Source organism: Capsella rubella, unplaced genomic scaffold, assembly GCF_000375325.1.
Source record: "Capsella rubella cultivar Monte Gargano unplaced genomic scaffold, Caprub1_0 scaffold_2, whole genome shotgun sequence".
Taxonomy (NCBI): domain Eukaryota; kingdom Viridiplantae; phylum Streptophyta; class Magnoliopsida; order Brassicales; family Brassicaceae; genus Capsella; species Capsella rubella.
The window spans coordinates 8,441,322-8,463,065 of NW_006238922.1; the positions used below are offsets into that span (position 1 = coordinate 8,441,322).

General features: G+C 37.0%; 5 protein-coding genes across 6 annotated transcripts; all 5 read right to left on the reverse strand.

Moving 5' to 3' along the window:
• Nucleotides 1-21: 21 nt before the first annotated feature.
• LOC17896522 (probable lactoylglutathione lyase, chloroplastic) lies at nucleotides 22-2,498 on the reverse strand. Its single transcript, XM_006302396.2, has 9 exons — nucleotides 2,283-2,498; nucleotides 1,902-2,106; nucleotides 1,668-1,792; nucleotides 1,464-1,528; nucleotides 1,129-1,341; nucleotides 947-994; nucleotides 704-811; nucleotides 460-600; nucleotides 22-370 (listed from the first exon to the last, which is right to left on the reverse strand). Exons 1-9 carry the CDS (start codon nucleotides 2,398-2,400, stop codon nucleotides 329-331), a joined length of 1,065 nt encoding a protein of 354 aa, XP_006302458.1. The 5' UTR covers nucleotides 2,401-2,498; the 3' UTR covers nucleotides 22-328.
• Nucleotides 2,499-2,883: 385 nt separating this feature from the next.
• Nucleotides 2,884-5,368, reverse strand: LOC17894486 (aldehyde oxidase GLOX1). Its single transcript, XM_006301817.2, has 2 exons — nucleotides 4,326-5,368; nucleotides 2,884-4,209 (listed from the first exon to the last, which is right to left on the reverse strand). Exons 1-2 carry the CDS (start codon nucleotides 5,289-5,291, stop codon nucleotides 2,884-2,886), a joined length of 2,292 nt encoding a protein of 763 aa, XP_006301879.1. The 5' UTR covers nucleotides 5,292-5,368.
• Nucleotides 5,369-5,877: 509 nt separating this feature from the next.
• On the reverse strand, nucleotides 5,878-9,291 carry LOC17895847 (probable plastidic glucose transporter 2). Its single transcript, XM_006302113.2, has 14 exons — nucleotides 9,157-9,291; nucleotides 8,889-8,994; nucleotides 8,675-8,792; nucleotides 8,506-8,573; nucleotides 8,283-8,415; nucleotides 7,807-7,906; nucleotides 7,604-7,716; nucleotides 7,403-7,496; nucleotides 7,097-7,256; nucleotides 6,834-6,977; nucleotides 6,676-6,749; nucleotides 6,494-6,582; nucleotides 6,291-6,405; nucleotides 5,878-6,206 (listed from the first exon to the last, which is right to left on the reverse strand). The coding sequence occupies exons 2-14, from the start codon at nucleotides 8,977-8,979 to the stop codon at nucleotides 6,024-6,026; spliced, it is 1,482 nt and encodes a 493-aa protein (XP_006302175.1). The 5' UTR covers nucleotides 8,980-8,994; nucleotides 9,157-9,291; the 3' UTR covers nucleotides 5,878-6,023.
• An 873-nt stretch (nucleotides 9,292-10,164) lies between these two features.
• Nucleotides 10,165-15,678, reverse strand: LOC17894309 (calmodulin-binding transcription activator 4). Of its 2 annotated transcripts, none has more exons than XM_023787320.1 (13): nucleotides 15,515-15,678; nucleotides 15,292-15,417; nucleotides 15,080-15,195; nucleotides 14,724-14,812; nucleotides 14,580-14,634; nucleotides 13,971-14,493; nucleotides 13,574-13,653; nucleotides 13,262-13,346; nucleotides 12,956-13,179; nucleotides 12,135-12,811; nucleotides 11,377-11,956; nucleotides 11,007-11,300; nucleotides 10,165-10,579 (listed from the first exon to the last, which is right to left on the reverse strand). In XM_023787320.1, exons 1-13 carry the CDS (start codon nucleotides 15,522-15,524, stop codon nucleotides 10,481-10,483), a joined length of 2,958 nt encoding a protein of 985 aa, XP_023643088.1. In that variant the 5' UTR covers nucleotides 15,525-15,678; the 3' UTR covers nucleotides 10,165-10,480. The 2 variants fall into 2 exon arrangements, with proteins under 2 accessions (XP_023643088.1, XP_023643087.1); XM_023787319.1 differs by having other exon boundaries at nucleotides 13,574-13,662; nucleotides 15,515-15,677.
• A 2,240-nt stretch (nucleotides 15,679-17,918) lies between these two features.
• On the reverse strand, nucleotides 17,919-21,744 carry LOC17894415 (probable DNA primase large subunit). The gene is made up of 18 exons (XM_006302184.2): nucleotides 21,583-21,744; nucleotides 21,427-21,488; nucleotides 21,243-21,346; nucleotides 21,065-21,146; nucleotides 20,924-20,983; nucleotides 20,717-20,774; nucleotides 20,404-20,423; nucleotides 20,231-20,314; nucleotides 20,069-20,133; nucleotides 19,938-19,986; nucleotides 19,816-19,863; nucleotides 19,646-19,735; nucleotides 19,494-19,553; nucleotides 19,238-19,297; nucleotides 18,917-18,991; nucleotides 18,735-18,820; nucleotides 18,266-18,359; nucleotides 17,919-18,161 (listed from the first exon to the last, which is right to left on the reverse strand). The coding sequence occupies exons 1-18, from the start codon at nucleotides 21,719-21,721 to the stop codon at nucleotides 18,033-18,035; spliced, it is 1,365 nt and encodes a 454-aa protein (XP_006302246.1). The 5' UTR covers nucleotides 21,722-21,744; the 3' UTR covers nucleotides 17,919-18,032.

Below are 21,744 nucleotides of genomic sequence, written 5' to 3' on the forward strand. Positions count from 1 at the left end.
GAGCCAATATGCATTGTATAGTTTGGATAGATGGATTTTTTCTTGTTTATAAATGCACTTATCATCTTATTTAATGGCAATTGATGTTAAGTGGAACTCATATACAAAGAAGCAATAAGGGGCTTATCCTGTAAAACAACTACACTAGAAGTCTAGAATACTAGATTCCAAAAAAAACAAATCATTCACTTTGAATAATATACTCAGCACCGAGAGATATTATATCAAACCCCAAACTGATGTAACACAGCAAGGCCTCCCTTCTTGTCTCCCTCATAAGTCATTGTCGTGCATTTGTTGCCTCTCTTCTCCTTTCTCCATTCTCCTCTCACTCAAGTTCCTTGAGAAAGTCAATGTTGTCCACAAACACCTGCAAAGCAGAAAGTCTCAAACTCAAAAACGCGATATGCAGAGCTCTTTCCATCAATATGAATATGTATCAACACACAAACATCTTACCGATTTCCAACCATCAGGATCTAGACACGCGGTGATCTTTGTGCTTATACCCGGTAAGGGACCAGGTTCCCTTGTGATTTTTCCCCCAAAGACTTTTATAGCTTCTGCAGTTTTGTACACATCATCCGTCCCAATTGCAATCTGACAGTAATCAAATACAAGCAAACAAGTTAAAACTTTGGCTACCAACCTACCCTCCAGTTGAAAAGGAATATAGACGAACGGAATGTTAAATTTCTCTTACCTGAGCATAAGCATTTCCTTTATCATATTCAGTGACACCATAGTTATATGTCAGCTCTAGGACAGGAAATTTATCTTCTGGGCCATATCCCATCATGGCTATTGTGTACTGCAAAGAACCACTTACAGCAAGTGAGTTTATACAAAACCTAAATCAAACCGATCAAATAACCACTAGATAGACAAGGGAAGTTTAAGGCTGCATGGTTACTAAGAATTAGATTGTTGAGGCATTGCAAGTTACCTTGTACTCAGGGTTGTCTCTTGTTCGCAGAAGTTCCATTCCAAAGGCCTATAAAGAAAGCAAGCACATATGATTAAAGGATAAGAACGCATTCTGATAAGAGAAATTGAAAATATATCAGATTAAATGTTTGTGTTGTTCAGGCTATAAGTTGTCACATCTCAAAAAATCATAGGAGTCACCTTCTCATAGAACTTAATGGCCCTATCGAGATCACCAACACGGAGCATAACTTGGCAAAGAGGTTCTGGTGTAGGACCTCTTTCCAAGAGTTCAAATTTGTAACCATCAGGATCTTCAATGAATGCGATTACAGTTTTCCCACCTTTGACAGGACCAGGCTCCCGGGATACTTTGCCCCCTTTGGCTTTCACAAGCTCTACAGTTTTCGCCACCTTTTTGGGAAGAAAAGTTCACATCTTAGAAATAAAACCATGTGGTGGAAAGAGTAAACTCCAGACACATCAAAAAAATTTCAAAGAAAGGACATAATTTCATATAGATTGGAGAAGCTTACATCGTCAACAGCAATACCAAAGTGACCAAAACCAGCACCAACGTCATACTTGTCAACTCCATAATCTGTAAACAAATTCATATTAAGAAGGTTAAACCAATCATCTCTATATAAAATGCATAGTCAAAGGCTCACTGGAGCTAAATGAACTACAGTAATCTGGGTCCTAAGCATAAAAGCGGGAGTGAAACATATATGACTTACTATAAGTGAGCTCAATCACAAAGTGTGAATCTTCAGGACCATAACCAAGGAAAGCATTAGTATATTTTTCTTCTGGTATATCACGCTTGCGTAGAAGCTTCATTCCAAGACATTCAGTGTAAAATCTGCAGCAAGTAAACGACTCATTTAATCATCAGAGAGTGCTCAAAAGATCTGCTACTCTGAGAGATTAAAACATCAAATCATAACACAAGAAAATTCAAAGTTATGTACTTTATCGTCCTGTCCAAATCGCCAACACGGTAAACAACATGAAGCATTCTCCTCTTGTCATTTTTAACCCAGGTGAGAAGATCATCTTGACTAGTAGCAGTGCTCGCTTGCTCTGCTTTACCAGATTCAGCCACTCCTAAACAGTTTACATTTCTTCTCAAAAGCTTATGTGTATTGAAACCAAAAAGCTGTGATTGAGGAACATCTGCAACAAAATTGATAAACTTATACAAACTTATACAAACTCATTCTATGACAATGATTGATTCCCAAACGATATCACATAACCCTAGTTCTAGAATTCACTAATCCATCGAACAAATGATTGATTCTCCAAAATTGTAATCTATATATATGTGAAGGTGGAGGAGGGATGATTACGGAGAGTGCGAGAGAGGTTTCTGGAGAGGTAGGAAACGGGGAAGCGAGAAGATGAAGAGGAGAAGCAGCCAAGGGAAGGTCGGATTGAGGAAGCCGCCATGGGAATGATCCTCACCATCTTCTTCCGCGAGATTGAGAGGTCAGTGTGTGTTTATGAATCGTCGTCTTCTTCTTCTTCAAGCGGTGGGTACTTATTCTCCGTCGGAGAGGAAGTGACGACAACGGTAGAGATAAAGCTTTCGTTATTTTTATTATATTATTATTTTTTGGAGATTTAAAAGAAAATTGAACGATCGTCGTAATATTTCGACATTATTCTAATTAGTTAAATGAAAAGAAAAAAAAAACTACTTAGAATTCATTTACTTACTATTTAATTAATTGATTGTGTTTGATATATCTTATATATATATATATTCACATTTATGAAAAAATTGTTGTAATGTTACAAAATAAAGTGGAATTCTTATTTTTCAAATTTATATAGTCGAAAACTAAAAGATCGATACATAATTCAATTTTATTGTGGCAAAATAATGCGATTTGTTGGAATCGAACTTTGAAAAGGTGAATTGTTAACTACTTGAATAAAACAACAAAATCAAACAATTTGGATCCATTCACCAACACTGGGGACACCATTGTAGACGGCAGAGAAAATATAATAACCAGGAGGAGCAACGTTTCCACTTGGAGGAGCAACGGCTTGGATCTGATGGTTATCACCACCAACGTTCTTGACATTCATGATTCCCAACATGAGCAACCTCATGTTCATTGATACACTATGTGTAGTAAACGCTGGTGCTAACATCGTCAACATTACATTCTCCTTTGCTACGTTTTGTTGTTTAAGCTCGATTCTAACGTCAAATGGTTTCCCATACTTGATCTGTTTTGGTGCGGTAATGATTCTTGGTCTCATGTTGGCAAGAGCTGGATCGAGATAAGGTGGTGAGAATTTCTCTACGCGGAGCTCTGTTGGGTACTCAACGTTGTATTGGTATCCATCGTTTGTGTTGCTTCCACCGATAAGGACTTTACCATCAGGGAGAGCGATTGCTATGGAATGGTACATACGAGGGATAGTTGAAGGAGCTAGCTCTTTGAAACGTTTGCCTAAAGGTTTTGTAGGTGTGTATATGATTGGTGAAAAGTTTGGTTCTTTAGCTAAGTGCCAACCTGAGGAGCCACGTTTTGCACCATTAACTATAAGGACTTCTCCGTTAGGGAGGATCACAGTGTCACTCATCACTCTTGACATTGGCATGAACTCTGTTTTCCATACAGGCTTAGCACTATTGATGCTTATCCTTGCACAGTCTTTCAAAGCCGGGTCGTAAAGCTTCTTTTTCTCAGCTCGGAAGTAAGCGTCTTGCCTCGCGCCACCACAGATGAGGACATCGGCTGGGATTACAGCGGGGTTTTGGACGTAGAGGCGGATAGGGAGAAGAGCAGAGGAGGAAGAGCCAGGGTAGTTACGAGCACCACCAGGGAGTTGAGGGAACTCTTTGAGAACTTTGTTAGTTTTCGGGCTAAGAAGGATTGATCGGTTGTTGGCGAAAATAAAGAGGTTGCCATCAGTGTTGAGCCAAACAAAAGGGTAAAGATTGTTTTCTTCTGGATCATCAGTTTGTCTAAGAAGTAGTGAGTCATATAGTTTCTTGTTGTTTTGTCCCTCTGGGAGGATATACTCGTAGTTGAGAGCGTCTCGGCCTCCAACAACGACGAAAGTGCCATCGGGTAGAGTTGCTTGTGTTGAGTACCATCTCCTTGCAGCGAGTGCCTGTGGATATTCAACCCATGCGCAGTTTTCACATGTGGAAAGGTACCTTGCAGTGTTTGCTCCTCCTTCGAAACCTCCTGTGCTTACCAATGTCCCATTTACGGTTAAACCTCCTGAAGAACACCATGTGTCTGTTGTAAGCTGTGTCATATTCCCATTAAATCCATCAGATCAATCAAACATGACTTAGAATCTGTGTTCTTAGCAAAAACATTATATATATAGGAAGGAGTTATAAATAGTAATGTTGTTATTACCAGTAGTGGTCTGATGTTTGCTGTGTTGATATCAACGAGGACAGAGTGAGCCCAACAATCAACTTTATTAGCCTTTTGGTCGTAAACATGGCAAGGTACACCAGGAGGCAGCTTGACCTGTGAGATTCTCCAAATGGTTGCGTCGTAAAACTGAACTTTGTTGATCACTGGCATTAGGATCGCGTGCATGGCTGATACACCAGAATTTTTCATGAACAACTCCCATTTTCCAGGCCAATTCATCTCAGGGCCTGCCGCGGCCTGGCGGGCACGATGTTTGCCTTTGCCTTTGCCTTGGTCGCTTCTTTTGGATTTTGATGGGTCTACTTCGATGGCTTCACGTTTAATCATGACATCTGATGAACCATCATCATTGCCTTCGCCGCTTCTTTGAGATTTTGATGGGTCTACTTCGATGGCTTCACGTTTGATCATGCCATCTGATAAACCATCGTCGTTGCCTTCGCCGCGTCTTTGAGATTTTGATGGATCTACTTCGATGGCTTCACGTTTAATCATGACATCTGATGAACCATCATCATTGCCTTCGCCGCTTCTTTGAGATTTTGATGGGTCTACTTCAATGGCTTCACGTTTGATCATGCCATCTGATGAACCATCGTCGTTGCCTTCGCCGCTTCTTTGAGATTTTGATGGGTCTACTTCGATGGCTTCACGTCTAATCATGCCATCGTCATTGCCTTCGCCGCTTCTTTGAGATTTTGATGGGTCTACTTCGATGGCTTCACGTTTGATCATGCCATCCAATGAACCATCGTCATTGCCTTGGTCGTTTTTTTGAGATTTTGATGGGTCTACTTCGATGGCTTCACGTTTGATCATGCCATCTGATGAACCATCATCATCAGTTGGATTTACGAGGTCTAACTCTGTGACTCCTGCATTAGAAACGGCTGCCACCAATACAATGATGGATAATATCAAGAGTCTTGTTGACTCTTTCATTTTTCGTAGTTTTATTTTTTTAATTTCTTGTCACAGTTTTGAACTGTTTTGGTTGGGACACAATAAGAAATGATGGTCTCAGGTTGAATTGGTTGATGATTTTGTTTCTGGTGAACATGCTTTATATATATATATGAGGATTTACAAGTTTTATTTTGACTTGTGTTTATTTTTGACATTTCCTTTATTGGAATGAGTGGTTAGCAAATTATTTCCTCTAATACATTTTTGTCTTCTTTCTTTTTGTATGGTGGTTCTTTTTATATGCTTTTTGTATGAGTGGTTCTGTAAGAAAAGAACAAAATTAACTAGCTATATTTCTTCTTTTTCTCACATTAGCTTCCATCGTTAACTTTGCTGTGGAAACCAAAAATAATGTTAAAAGATATAAAGTTGTGAAATGCTCTAATTTGGATGTATGCTTAGATATTTTTGTTGTACACTTACATCACTATGCATCTTATCAAATTTGTTTTAGTAAGTTATTAGTTTTAGTCTTTCAGATATTCCATTTCTACCACTGATTCAGCCATTATCATGTTACCATTTACACAACTCACGAGTTTCCTAATATAGAGAATTAAGATTAGTTCAAAATCTTGACATTATTGATTTTTTTACGTAAAATTTAACATTTAATAGAACTCTACGGAGAACCCAAATCTTTATTTGATTATACAATAGTGAGCAACAAGACGTATGAACTCTACTAGGGAGAGAACGAAAATACATTCATGGTTTGGCTAGCAGAGAGATCTCAATTTCTTGAAGTGTTTTGCCTTTGGTTTCAATCACGTTCCGCTTCACGAACATCACCGCCATTAAACAGAACGTAGAGAACATTGAGTATAGTAGCCGAGGACCAAGCTGCTCAAGCAACCTCAGAAAGAGTAAACCCACAAAGAAATTTATCACCTGTCCAACCACAACCAACAAGGTTAAGCAACGGAAACACAATCCGTGGGATGACAAGAACCGACGAGTTTTTATTATTATTACCCAATGCACAGACATGCAGAAAGCCATAGCTTTTGCTCTGATTCGACTTGGGAAGATTTCAGGGAGGAGTAAACCTGGTACTGGACCAGCCCCTAAGGCGAATGTTAGCACAAACCTGTGTGTATCAGCAGAAATGACATTTGTACTAGAAACAAACAAATATTGAATAAACCATTTACATCTCAGTTTCGATAAACACTTACACAAGAGTGCCACCGACAGATAGACACAACGCTGAATAATGTGGTAAGTATGAACTTGTAGCACCAACTTGAAGTGCCATTGCTGCTGCCTATACACATCAAAAACAATTGATCTGATACACAATATATAAAATCGTAATAGCATTGATAATAAGAATTTTGGAAAGAAATGTACTACAAACCATGCCAATAAAACTCCAAAGGAGAAGAAGCTTTCTTCCTACTTTATCCATCAACACCATCGCAACTAAAGATCCTGATAATGAGAACAGTATTAGAATCGGAGATCCATATATTTGAAAAGACAGAGGATAAACAGTTGTGGGGAAGGGTACTGTACCAAAGAGGTTTGAAACTCCAACAAAGATGTTGCCCAGGTCCGATGGTACTCCGGCACTTTTGAAAACGGTAGAAGAGAAATAAAAAACAGCATTTATACCAGATAGCTGTTGCAAAGCAAACAGGGTTGATCCAATAAAAACAACTGCAAAAGGAACAAGTGAATAACAAAGTACTATACAAGAAACAGATAGACACAAGAATACACAACATACACAAGTTTGCAGTTATCTTCTCGATATAAAAAAGATATATATAATATACCTCTTGAATGTCGACCATATAACAGCTCTGAGATGCTCACAGCATCTGGTTCATCCGTTCTGTCTAGATCTAGTTGGTGTAATTCTGCCATTGCTGTTTTCACATGAGACCCTCCAAGTAGCCTCTCAAACTCAGCTTCTGCTTCAGCTATCTTCCCTTGCTGCATAAAGCATAGGCCGTTCAATCAAAAATGGAAAGAAATGTGGAGCAAGAGTAAAATTAAGTGCAGTTTTCAGGCTCAACGACGACAAAGCATTGATGTAGAGTTCACAAGTCTCTGTGATTATGCATTGTAATGAAGCTGACCTTGAATAACCACTGGGGAGATTCAGCACAGAGGAACATCCCCAGAGCAAGCACTGCAGCAGGTATCGTGGATACCCAGAAACAGACACGCCACCTAGGTACCATAACCACATAGATGATCAAGACGTTTTAGAGAGTAATAGAAAAAGTTGAGTCTACTAGAGTTAATGATAGATACAGCAAAAAGTGATACTTTCTTACCAACCAGCGATGTTATGGACTGGGATCCCTATAAACAGGGCTGCCATCAGTCCCAAACATGTAGCTATCTGTATGAAGCTTCCATATGTTCCCCTTACAAAAGCTGGTGATACCTACTTAAAATTTTGGAAAGTTTTGCATAAGAAGCCAGGCCGCTGTAAATTTTTTGCAGTAAGATCCATGATCAGACAGTATTGATTTACCTCTGTCACATAGAGTGCTGCCACAGGTGGCCCAAGACCCATACCAGTCCCAACCAAGAATCTTCCCAAAAGCATGACAGCTAAACTGTTGCTAAGTCCACTGAAAGAAAAACAGATTTTAGCATTGCATGTCTTCACTTAGCGAATAAAAGAGAAAATCAAATCTGGACCTAACACATTGTAATTCTGAAAACAGGATATTGCTTCTGGTATGTTTTGGTTCGATGGAACCATTTATGTACTCTAAAAGTCACCAAAAATATGCAGGTATCATTTACTATCTCTAATGAAGAATTGTCAACACTTATAAGTGTAATTACATTGCCTCTTTTTTATCACAATAGCTTTGCCATGACAATTCGCTAGTCATGCTTAAAGAACACTAGCCAGGAGTCACAACAAGATCTATCTATGAGATAAGCTAAAGTTTAGCTACAATTTAGTAAGAAAAAGCTCAGAGGAAATTCTGAAGTTACCTAACAAAAGCACCCAAAATCATAGGCAAAGCACAAAGCTGAAAGGCTCTCCGCCTTCCAAGACCATCAGCAACTCCACCACTGAATAAAGATCCGATAAATGCACCACCAAGACAAACACTAACCACCAACCCTTCACATATGAAGCAAACAGAACTTATAAAAAAAATAGTAGTAAATGTAGTGATCACTGCCATATAGAAATCAGAAGTAAAATGAATACCTTCTGCTAATGTATCACCACTAAAACCAAGGTCAGAAGAAATGCTTTCAAGCGGCTCATTAACAACTCTGTAGCCACAAATAAAAAACAAAAAACGTTAAAATCAAATCAACACAAGTAATTTTAAACTTAAAGAAGAAGAGGAAGAGTTGAGATCAATCACACGAACCCTAAGTGGTAACCAAATAGAAACGAAGAAATCGTAGCCACAAGGACATGTGGGAGAGAACACTTCCATGAAGGATTTGTAGTTTCCATTTCATTGTTCATCTCATTCTCTATAAGACCTGAAGATAAAAAGGCACAAATTGAAAAAGTTAGCTAAAACTTCAAAAAAGTTGCTAAAAAAGAGATGCATGTGTCATGTGTGTGTGTGCGCTTACCTGAGCTATCTTCAACGTCAAGCATCGGAGAATAATCTCTCGATGACGTTCTCTTGTACATCGACGACGTTTCTCGTTGCAATCCCCACATACGTCACCGTAATACCTGATTTCACCAGAGTACGATTCAGATTACAACGAAATTCGAAATCGTTTCGAGAAACACACAGTTCACAATCAAAGCTAAATCGAATTAGAGGAAAGACGACGAGAAGAGAGGAAACTTGAAATCAAAAAATGGCGGAAGAAGGGAAGAAAAAAAACATACAGATCGGTGGAAGAGGTGAGATTTGTGAAAAGAGAGAGATCCGAGAAGCTTGTTCGTCTTCAGTGAGAAGAAGCATCCGTGAATGAGAATGGTGGTGGTGACGGTGGTTGCTAAAGTGCGCAAAGGGGTCTGTTTCGATAGAGAGACAAGACGACCAAAAAAAAAAAAAAAAAAAAAAAGGTAAATTCATTTTCGCGTAGATTTAACGGCTGAAATGAGGCACGTGTCACCTGTTTTATGTTGTTTACCTCATAAAATGTGCTTTATTTGGTGACTTATTTTTCTAATATATTTATTGAGAAAGTTTTAGACATTTCTAGATATAAATTAGTTGTTTTAGACATGTGTAGTTATAAATTAATTTGAAGAAAATGTATAAAAGTTCAAAACTTTCGAATGAAATTTTTGAAATGTTATTTAAATCTCAGAGTTTCACAAAAAAAAAAAAAAAAATTGATAACTTGGTTATTTTAGACATATTGTAAAATTATAGAAAAATAAGATAACAGAATTAATTTTCCGTTAATATTTTCTATTTTATTTTATTTTAGTTTAGTTGAAAAACTATATTTTACTCTGTTTTGCTGCTAATTTGCAAAATGTAGGAAAATTGCAATGCCGACATATGATCATAAAATAATATTTTTATTTTTATTTTATTTTTGGTCCATGGTTTAGCTGCTACAAAAATGTTTTTTCTTGTTTTAATCACATGGTTATCGAATTTTTTTTGTCGGTGGTTATCGAATTTTTTTTGTCGGTGGTTATCGAATTTTATCAAACCCATTTAATTTGTAGCATAACGTCATAACAAAACCAAACACCTAAACTTAAAATGCAAATAACCTAACCTCAGTTTCATAAATTCTCAATGTTAAAAGTACAAAAAATACAGTATTTAGGCAAACAAATACAGTACAATGGCTCCGGTTTAAGCAAATCCCCACCAATATATCAGTCTAATACTTCCATTTTTATGAATTACATGTCACATTAGAAAGAAACATATTACCATAACAATTAAACTCATGCCCAATTTTGTTCTGGAGGTGTAAATACATAAAAAAATGAGATCACAAATTTTGTTGTATTTACATTGTTTTGAATTTTCCAACCAACATCGAAGCATTCAAGCTTTTAAGTTAGCCACAGTGAGACCCTTTTTTACAGACGCTACTAACAGTAACAAGGGCTTTTCCCTTTTGTTTTTTTCTTCTTCTCTGCAACTCTTATAAATCTAAGCTACTCACTCTTGAAACTTCACAAATCTACACACTTGATAAACCTCTACAACCCACACAGCTCTTCTTGCCTATCTTTTCCCTCAAGGCAGTGTAAACAACGAGTTAAATTCCATATCAGCTATGTCGAACAATCCATCATCATCATCTCCAACTAATGTCTCTGTTTTTCCAAGCTCTGCCTGTAAAAGTTCATTCATGAATCTTCATTCAGCTCCTCAATTCTAATACTGATTTTTCTACTAAATGTTCCACGTTACTCACGAGTGGCATTATGAAAATTCGATTTTAGGTGGTATCTATCTACCAGTTTTATTGGATTTTGGTTGAAGATGATCGAATCCTCGAACACAAAAGGTTTGGTAGGAGAAGAACAAAATATCTTGCAGTGGTTCGAAATTGAGACTAAATAGTGTCTTAAAATTCACATAGACATTCTTAAACTAGGTTTTAGGTAGGTTTACTTATAGGTTTTAGTGGACTTAGTTTATGGAACCTGTTATCGGAGTGGTTCATATCACTTAATCCTAAGTTATGAGGAGAAATACTAAAACAAGTCCACCATGATTATTTAAAACCTTTTAAAATCATCTCTTGTAAAGTACTAACCTTTGTCTGACAATATCTCTTGAGCACGCGGTGGTATTGCTGGCGAGCTTCTGGAGAATTGGCCATCGATAGAACACGAGAGAAAGCTTCGTTCACTGCACCATCTACTTTCTGCTTGCGGAACACCTTGAGAATGTCTTCATCTTCACTGTCATCTGTAGTTTCTACGTCTTGCCTGAACCCTCTTAGCCCAGCTCCTTTTCTTCTCCACCTGAGTACAACCTTATCCAAAACTCCTACTGCCCAACAGATTACCTTGTAATGCTTCCTTATTTGGTAACCTCGCACATGAGCCTGCCAGAAATAGAAGAGCGTAAGGCAACGCCTAATGGGAAAGGACTACGTTCATCTCACCAGAGCTGTTAAATACCTGAATCTTCACAACTTTCTGGCGAAGCTCCAGAAACTCTTTTCGACCTTTATAGCCACGATACTTTTTCTGAATAGATAGAGCTGCTGAATGGTAGTTCTTCACATTTCCAAACGTTAGCTTTGACATGGCTGAGATCCCTTCAATATCTTCACAATAGATTCCGTACTCTTGTAAGCAGGCAGCCATAGCTGCTTCTCTCTGCTTTCGCTTTCTGAATGAATGTGCGCGAAAAGCTTCCTGAATTCGTGTGGCTGCTTGAGCTGCATTTCGTACTGCAGCCAACGTTTTTTCCAGTGAAATTTGATCCTCATTATCGGAAGGACCTGGTTCTGAGATCGAATTCACTGTTATCTCTGCTTGCACTTGCGCAGAATCTTTCGAAATCTCGGTTTCTCCAAGTGTGAGCGATGAGAGATGGTTTGTTAACGCCACCTCTGATAGATAACCTGCAATACCCTTGTGGCCATTAGAGGCAGCTATTGAAGCCGCAGTTTTGCCATTTGGGTCTTGCTGACTGGGATCAGTCACTGCTCCAGCTGATGCTCCTGAAGCTATAAGGGCAGCCACCATTTTTTCACTATCAAAGAACACAGTATCGGTTGTTAGATTTATTTGAAGCTGTTGTCTAAGAAAAGGATATCTTACATTCTTTTCTACATTGACTAACTGAAAAAAATATTTTACTTAAGATGCTAAGACATTAAGAAACTATTTTCTGCTTGAATCAAAAAATTTGAAATGACAGTGTTACTCACCTCCCAAACCGTGCAGCCCAATGAAGAGCGCTCCATCCGTTAATATCACGAAAATCAACACTGACACCATGACCAAGGATTGGATAGAGTGCCCACTCGAAGCCAAGGCCTGCAATCATATGGATAATGCATTGTTCTTGCTTTGACCAAGAATCTCTATCTTTGGATCTTGAAGAGAGCCAAGCTTCCAGCTTGTCTTTAAGCAGTTCCTGTAGAAGCCAATCAACTCTTCTTGTTGACGATGAACTGCCATCTCGGATCTCTCCTATGACATGGGTCCATTGATCATCATCTGCTTTCAGTTTCTTCAACCGCTTATCATTGCCCAACTCTGAGTTACTCTCTCCTTCTGATCGTTGGTCTGACATAAGTGTTTGTACAAACTTTACAAGTAATAAAAGCTGATCTGTACTTGTGGACATATCAGAGGTCTGTGACAAAGTGCACTTAAGGCAAGATGTGTCAGGCTTATCGCGATACTCAAATTCCCTTATTTCACTACATGAGAGTCCATCTGCAGAAGTAACGCATAGATTGACTTTCCCAGGACCACATGGAGGGGCCTTACATCGAATAACACCTTCCTTAATGATCTCAATAGGAACTTTAGCACTCCCAAACATGCAAGACCACATAGATTCTGCTGGATCACAGAGAAACGATCCAATGATTATCACCTGCATTATCAATATATCATAATGAAAATTCAAAACGAAATGTCCAACTGATTACCAACATTTGTTCTAACAAGGCAAGAAAATAACATATTTTTCATGTATATCAATTATGAGAGGCATTTGCGTAAGTGTAAGAGATTAGACCTTTGTGGTTTCATTCACGTAACCCCACTCTGGTGATATGTCCTGAATAGTAAACTTTAGCTGATGTGCACCAGTCTGGCTCATTTCTTGCTCGAAAGGCAGCTCGAATTCCCCTCCATCATCCATCATTGGACAGTACTCACCATTATCCTCAGGAGCTCCCAGTGCAGAATAAGAAGCAGGTACTTCGAAAGAACCAAGATCTTGAGGCAACAAAAATGTAGCTGAAATTTAAGACAACTATCATTACAGACAGAAGTAAGGTATGAAGCCTAACAGTATACTTTAGCAAAGCAGATGACATACATTGGTCAACCTGATTGCTGTAACTCCAGTTTGAATCTTCCTGGATTCCAGCTAGTATTCCTTTAGCTGAACTTGGTGTGCTTCCCTGCTTTCAAACAAAAGTAAATAAATTCCTTGACTATAAACTTTTTACTTATCATTTTGGAAAGTCTAATCTTCAACTGCTATTAGTAATTAGTCTAATACATTTGGTTCATTCGTCGTGTTCCTTTTTATGAAGTCACTGTTCGGATTCCTTTTGTTTATAATTATTAGAAAAGATAGTCTTCCTTGTTTTATCCCACATTTTATATACATATACGAGAGAGTTACCTCGGAGTTATGAGGTATAGTGGCCTCACATGCCTCCAACACATCTTTCCAAGATCCGGACCCTTCATCTACACTCCCTCCTGTACCACCTGTAAAAAGATTGGTATTTATTCTTCCTAATAAATATCTACCATTCTTCAGTTCCGCGCATAGACAAGACAAACAAGGAAGAAGCAAGACAAGACTTCAAGGGCATGGCATATAGATGAATAAAATACAGATCGTTTAATAAAGTCTGCTATAATCAATGACCAATAAACCTTCTCAGACAGGCTAGTGAAATTCACTGTGAATGAACATAAATACTTCCCTAATCATCTTTCGAATATTGAGTAGCCTTAACATCATATCGTGAGAAAATAGAAAGAAAAACCAATGCTGTCTAATTTTGGCGCACCTGAATCATTCTTTACGAGCATGAGATTGCTAGAACGGTCTTGGGCTCCGACATACCCTCCATAGCATCTCTCTAGTTTGTTTGAATCATTCTTGGCATTGTATTGAGCTCCAAAATTGCCTCCGTAACATCGCTCCAGTTTGTTATTCTCTGGTCTCTGATATCTAGTTGTTGGTTGAGGAAGGTGATCAATGTCATTACTACACCCTAAAAACTGGAGACTGTCGAGACTTTCCGGCTGAATGTAGGGTGGATCTATAGAATCAACGTGTTCATCTCCGATACTCAGTTGTTCTTTAAGCTTCTTTAAAGCTTGCCCTAACTCAGAAGAACTTGCACTGCCTTCAAGTTCAGAGATAACCTCTGCAGTGCCATGAGAAGTAGATGAATGCTGATGTATGTCAGTAGAATCACCAATGTAGTGATTATAGCTCGCATTCTGAGTCCCGATGGAGTTTGGACTTGAAAAATGAGTCGTAGGAACTGGTGCAAACTGATAAACTTGTCCATTTGTTTGATTTCCCTGAAAATTTAAGCCAACTTTGAGGTCATACAACGAAACTAGAGTTCTGCTTAAGTATAACAAATGTGTCTTATTGGAGAAGTCACCTCTTCTCGGTCGCTTACATCCCTGTAATGCACAAGGACAATATGCTCATATTCCCTGAAAAGAAAGAGCAATAAACTTTATATTCATTTTTGAGAAAAAAACAGGAGTAAATTATACACAAATAGTATGAGAACATGACTCACGGATCTAGCATCCAGTAGATACGTCTCCTAAAAGTGGGATCGTGCTCTCCATGCGCATAATAACAATTCAAGGCCTCGGCGTTACCCACCTGTTCACAAACACACCAATCAAAAGATTCATTACCAACCTTAAGAATTGCAAACACACAAAATCTTGGAGACTGGAATTGTCATTGATAACATAAAGAACAACATATCTTAAGTTGCAAAAGACCATATTTTGGAGACTGGAATAGTCATAACAACTAGCAAACTAACATCTAAGATCATAGTTTAAAAAAAAAAACTTAAGTCATGATAACATCTAAGAGTATGCAGAAACAGAGAGATCAGACAAAGTTCATAATCCCCAATACCTTAAGTCGCTCGTGTGCTTCTGCAATAGCTCTACCATCCCTTTTTCTACGCCATTGATGACCATCTTTACGGAAGAATTTAAGAACCCTTTTATTGAAAAGAAACAAAGACCCACCTGAGATATATCAGTTTTACCAAAAATTAGTCAAATCAAACTCAAATCAAAAACCAAACAAGTAAGTTCAAAGTCAGAGAAGCAAGTCAAACATACTCGCAGGCCTTTGAGGAGCCGTATCAGTAAGCTTCAATCTCTCATAATTCTGCAATATGAATTGAACCTCAGGAGGTTTCAACCAACGGGTCCGAGCTTCTTGGTACAGAGTACCAATATCATATTCTGAGAAAAAAACACAAAAGGTTTCACCTTTAGTCATCAAAAAACACAAAGTTTAGTACTTTCGAAACAAAAGAGAGAAAATGGAGAAACCCCTCACCGGATTGCATATCGATTGAAGACGAAATTGAAGTCGTGATTCAATCTATCAGCTCAAACATGAGATCAGAACTAGTGGAGGAGTCGTTAAACAAACCAGTACGAATGAAAAAAAAAAAAAAAAGTAAGAAGAAAGGATATAAACGACAAAGATGGTGTAAAAATTTGACTATGGACTGACGAAAATAAGAATCTCAAAGGAGGGTTCCGACAGATAGCCACGAAGATGGTTGCTATGTCACAGGTTGAAGAGTATAAATCCCCTGCGACGCTACCCATGTTTACCGAATGATATCATTAGTTCAATCGAATTATTGATATCCACGTGGCACGATCTTACAGCGTCTTATTGTGTTTTTAAAGGAGTCGGCAGAATAGATTAAATAAATAAAAATTAACACGTGTACGTCATGGGAGTTATGAAGGGAAATTACGTAATTAACCCCAGTCTCGTTTGACTTTAGCTACGTAGAGAGAGAACTAGAGAGCACGTCGACAAAAATTATACATGCTTGCTAGTGAATGGCTTGAGGGTATAAGTGTCAATTTTGTATTATCCATTAGTTTTGTTTGAGCATTTTTGTTTTTAATGTAAAATAGTAAAATACATTTCAATAATACTATCTAAATAATACTATGAAAATATCGTCCACATCAATTTAAAGGAGAAAAAATAAGTGTCCAAGATCTGAAATACTCTGAAAATGATATTTAGCTACATAACATTTTCCATAATTAGGAAATTGGTGATAAGATTGTATTTAAGAAACTGCCAAAAAAGAAATAAATGATACTAAGATGTGACAAAAAATTCGTCGACAAATTTTTCTTCTCATTGTTGAATACGTCGACTAATTTTTTTAACAAACTTTAGTATTGTATGTTTTATGATAAATTATCATTTTAACTTTTAAAAAGTTATTACCACGAAGAAATAATATGATTAAGAAAAAATTATGATACATAAATGATAAATAGACATATATGTTAAAGATTCATTTGATTAATGTGATGTTTAGGTACGGTACACCTAAGCCATATATGGCAATTAGGCATCTGTCTCTAGGTATTCATGAGCCTCCGGCCTCGTATTGTTATTGTTCTAATTGTAGTAAAATTAGTGAATTAAATCAATTTACCGATTTAGGCGGTCATAATCGTTTATATTCTCATCGAATTGGATGGATTAGTATATAGATTTTTATAATAAGTGAAAATAATATAAAATAAAAGTTGTTGGATTCTCAAGTTTTTTTTTATCAAAATACAACACATTATACATACATTGGTTTCTTTATCTGTTTTATATATGTGAGTTTTAGATATGTCATCATGACCATCTATATATACAAAATGTAATTTTGTCATCTCATTCATTCTGGTGATATTTTATATGTGAGTAAGGTTTATGGAGTTGACTGTTGAGTCATAAAATATTTTGGGATGATTCAATATATTATTAAACTAAAAATGATTCTATGAGTTTGAATTGTTTTTTGCAATCTGATCTGGAACTATATACTGTACTTGTTCTCTTCCTCCATTGTCATCTTCAATATTTTCTATGTAATTATGACCCACCAATACCATCAATGATTTTATTCTCTTGTTCCCTTACCTTCTTCTCTAAGCAATTTCTGTGAACAATCATAAAAATAGTAACAAACTACATTCTGAACAAAAAAGAGTAAGAGACATCGAATCACAAATTTCCTTCAGTCTTGACTTTCTTGTTTTTATGTTTTTAGGCGACACCATCTTTCACTTTTTTGACTCTTTTTGAGAAAATTGGCAATTTGAATATGTTTGTAGAAAAGATTTCTCATCTTAAATTTTTTTTTTTGATAATTATGAGATTCGGAGCCAAAGCTCGTAATCTCTACATGTGACTAAATAGCAATGACTAATATTTTCATATTTAAAAAAAATCGATTTCACTAACATAACAACTTCTCTTGAAACCTCCGAAATAAAAACCACTTAGTTCATCTTTGAAATTTAAATCATTAAATTAAAATGTTTTTTGAGAATGAGCAAATAGAATAGTGGTTCTCACCTCTGTTATTTTTTCACCAAATTCGAGTTCGAACTCGGTTCCTCTTAGAAAAAAAGCGTATAATTTATAACAATGTCAAAAATAAATAAATATAAAACGCGTTTTTTTTTTTTTTTTTTTTTTTTTTTTCGACAAAACGCGTTTAAAACCTTACTATGACGTTATCTTATTAGATGCTGCTTATCATCATATAGTAGTACACAATTGGATATTTTTACTGCAGATCACGAGGACAGACAGATATGTGAGCAAAAGAGATTCACTTCATTCATCTTCTTGAATAATTTAAAGAAACATGTGCCTGACTTTTAACTGACACTCCTAATTGTCGTTTTCTGCAAATTCAATATATTCTGGACCCATAATATCTATATGCTTAGCATTTTAAGATATGGTAATAATATCATTGAACTGAAGATTATAATTCTTATCTGTCACAGAGTACATTGAACCATACGGGAGACTAAACCGGAGCAGCTGGGGTCTTGGATTTCAAAATCTTTTGACTCTCCTCAAAGTATTGGTTGGGATGGTTGATCCCAGTATCACAAGATGTACCATAAACAGCTTCAAAGGTTAAGGTGCATGCAAGCTTTAGTTTTGAAGAGTCCACCACATGCATATGAAGACGACTCTGTTAGTTATTGCTAAAATCTAAGAAATAAAATGATTTAAGGGTTTACTGAGATCAGTCACCTGATAATGTTTGTTCCGCACTTTATCCATTACGTCTTCCATCCCACGAGAACTTAATCCCATCCTATTAAGTGCTGCCTTCAGGTTATCCTCACTGTCACCAAGCACCAGAATGCATATAGATTACTTTTGGGATTCACCAAATCATTCTCATTCTTTACATATGTAGTAGTGTTTTGCTTTAAAGCTATAGACAACGGCAACAACTTCTGTTGAACAAAAAAAGTAAGCCATGTATGCACTTGAAGGCGCTTTTAAGCACATACGAAGGAGTTTTTGTTTCTGTAAAGATGCTCTCCTTATGTTCACTAATCAAGAAATATACGAAAACTAGAACAAAAGCTTCATTATTTTCGGCCGCTGGTAGTGTTGATATGCGATTATGGATAACAGATACCACATGAATAATATAAAACGCTTTCCCTTTGCTTTCACAGAATGATAACTTACTTTTACTGAGAAAACTGACCTGAAATGTCGGTAAGGACAGCCATGATGATCCCCAACACCAGGAGCCGATGTGATGATCTTTGAACAAGCATAAGGGGTATAATCCTGAAATTGTAACGTGAATTTGGTATCAGAAGCTGATCCATTAAAGAAGACATGAAAACTTTGAAAATTGGCCTAAAAGGACAGTTAGGTTCTTACTGTTCTCTTGCCTTCCTTTCCATAGTTATGGCGAATGGCATACGCATACTCTTTATCAAATCTCTCAGAGCCAACCTGAGGATAAAAAGGAAAAAAGGTATCTAACAGATTATTATTTACTTTCTGCAGACAAATGTCTACCCAACATCTCCTCATTCCAATTTGCTATTACACACAAAAACATGGAAAAAAGGGTTGAGGACCACGAGAAACTAGCTTCTTTTGGTTGGTCTAAACTGGCCGTGATACACATTATTAACCTCTACAAGAGACATGAAATAGGAAACTTCAAAGCTGTTAAACATTTGAGAATCAAGTTACCTTTTTTGTGAATTCTTCTCTCCAAAATGCTAGGGCGTCATCCAACTTCAGACCTACACCCTACATGCCGGTAGACAACTTCAAAGAGGTTCAACCAGAATACAGAACATGAAACAAGAGCCAGTGCTTATTTACAACGAAGGATGCCCAATATAAATGTTATTACGTCTAGCCTCATCTAGAAGTGAATCTATCTGCATCATATTGCATTCAGATACTACAAAACTTGACAAGGGAAGAAAGGTTAAATTGAAACCTTCAAGAAAAGACCCAGTTGCATTCTTCCTCCATGTTTGAGATGGTGATCTTCTCGAAGCTGTGTGTTAACATTCACATGTTACAGTTGCATGGGAGTAGGATATGTAACTAATGAAGGATCGAAGATTTGGAAGCCATGAGGGGACTTACTTTTTCAAATAGATGCCTCATACAAAGGGGAAAGGAACTCTTGGAAACTTGATCAATATCCTTCAGTGATATGTCAGCGTACTCGCTTGACTGTGGAGGCATATTAACAACTTCAATGATTTCAAATCTATATAAATGTATATGACAAAGTTTCAAAGAACGAGTCTCACCTGAGTATAATCAGGACCCAAGTAGCTTGTAGATAAGGCTTCTACTATCTGAAATGAGAAGAATGATAAGTTACAGAAACAGGGCACATGAAATACAAAAGTTGATTCAGGTTTGTGCTTACAGGAGTTAGTCTGTCTTTTTCTCTTTCTCGAATGGTAGTTGTCCATTTTCTGCAAACAAAAAGAAAACTCCGGTTAATAAGGTGCGTTGGATATAAAAGGGACTTCGAAATATTCATATAACCAGAATAACCTGTTTGTCAGAATGAGGGCCTTTGATAAGTGAGATCGAAATTGGGTGACAACAAGGGAAACCAACTGCAAGGATAAGTAAGGAAATCCGAGTTATTTAAAGAGACACTACCATCTACTGAGAAGAAGTAAGTTGTCAAATTGAAATCAAACCATGACTTACCTGACTACCAGCTACAAAGGCATATCCTTTCTGTAACAATACTCTCCGGCCAGCTACAAGGTCAGGAACCTCTTCAAAAGGAACCTTTTTCAGGTGAAAACGAATAACTGCTCAGATAAATGAATTTGTAGGTTGTAGTATATGATCAAATACAAAAGAAAAGGAAGACCAACCTTGTAGTATATGTTTTCAACTGCAAAAAAGATAGGAAAGACAAGAAATTTTCTATTAGAAAAGGTACAAGTCTTATAGCTAAATAATTCAGGTGAAGAAGATAAAATTTCTGGACTAGATGAAGCTAAAAGTGTATAGAACTACAACACAATTCAATTCATTAAGAAGATAAAATATTGAAAAGATAAATCACCAGATATGCTGCTACTATGTTGTGTTAATACTAAAGGATACCAAAACTGCATTGCAAGACGATGACAAACGCCATAGCTAAGAGACAGAAAAGGAATTTGAGATTTATCTGATCATTACCATCAGATGAAATTTGACCAAGTGAACGTGCAACCAGCCCCAACCTCTCCTTCAAACTCTGCAAATAGTCAAAAATCAATTTCTTTAACCTCTCAACCATTCAAATTCTGAATAACCACCAGCCACAATCCTGGAATATCGTAGGGCAATGTAACAATATAAAAGTGCGGATACGTATTTCTGGAAAACTCTGAATCTAACAATTACCTCAAGTTCTGCCCCTATGACTGCTTTATAAGGTAATCCAAATTCTCCCACAATTGTTCTCTGTGAACAAAAAAAACAAAAAGCAAAACTTAGGCGCCAGTCGGCATCCGACACATCGAACAAGAATGAAGGCAGAAGTACCTGTTCTTCAATCTTTTTTATCCGGAATCTATGGCGGAAAAGAGCAGTTTCCATACTAAGAAACCATTTCTTCAATTCATCCCTAAAGCCAAAATCAAGAAAGACTAAAGTAATAAACTAGTGGAACACAAAATCAAAGATAAACAAAAAATCGTAAGACACAAGACAAGGAGCTTACGATCTACAATAAACGAGACGTAGAACGAAATGTGAGATTATATCCTTGTTGATCATTTCTGAAACATCAGGTAGTCTCATATGTTCTTTCCACAAAGTATCAACCTACAATCATAAAGAAATGGGCTTTTAAATAACAAAATCTTGAAACTGTCACTATAAAAATCAAATTTTTATGAACTTACAAGATCATCCATTTCGTTAGGGTTTCGTCCACGAGCTAATCCATCTGAGACTCCTTTCAGAACTATTATTACAAAGAAAAATTAACAATTTTTTTCGAAAACCCAGATTGAATTCTCCTCTAAAGAAACAACATTTTGGGTTAATTTGATTGAAACCTCGTAAGCGATCAATGGCGAAGAGCTCGAACTCTTCTAAGCGGACTTCCATGGGTGGAGCTGTAAGATAGAGGGGAAGCGTGGGAGTTGAAACGATGTCGTTGGAGACTGTTCGCTTCTGAGAACGAATCACTTCCATTTTTACTGCTTCTTCTTCACTTT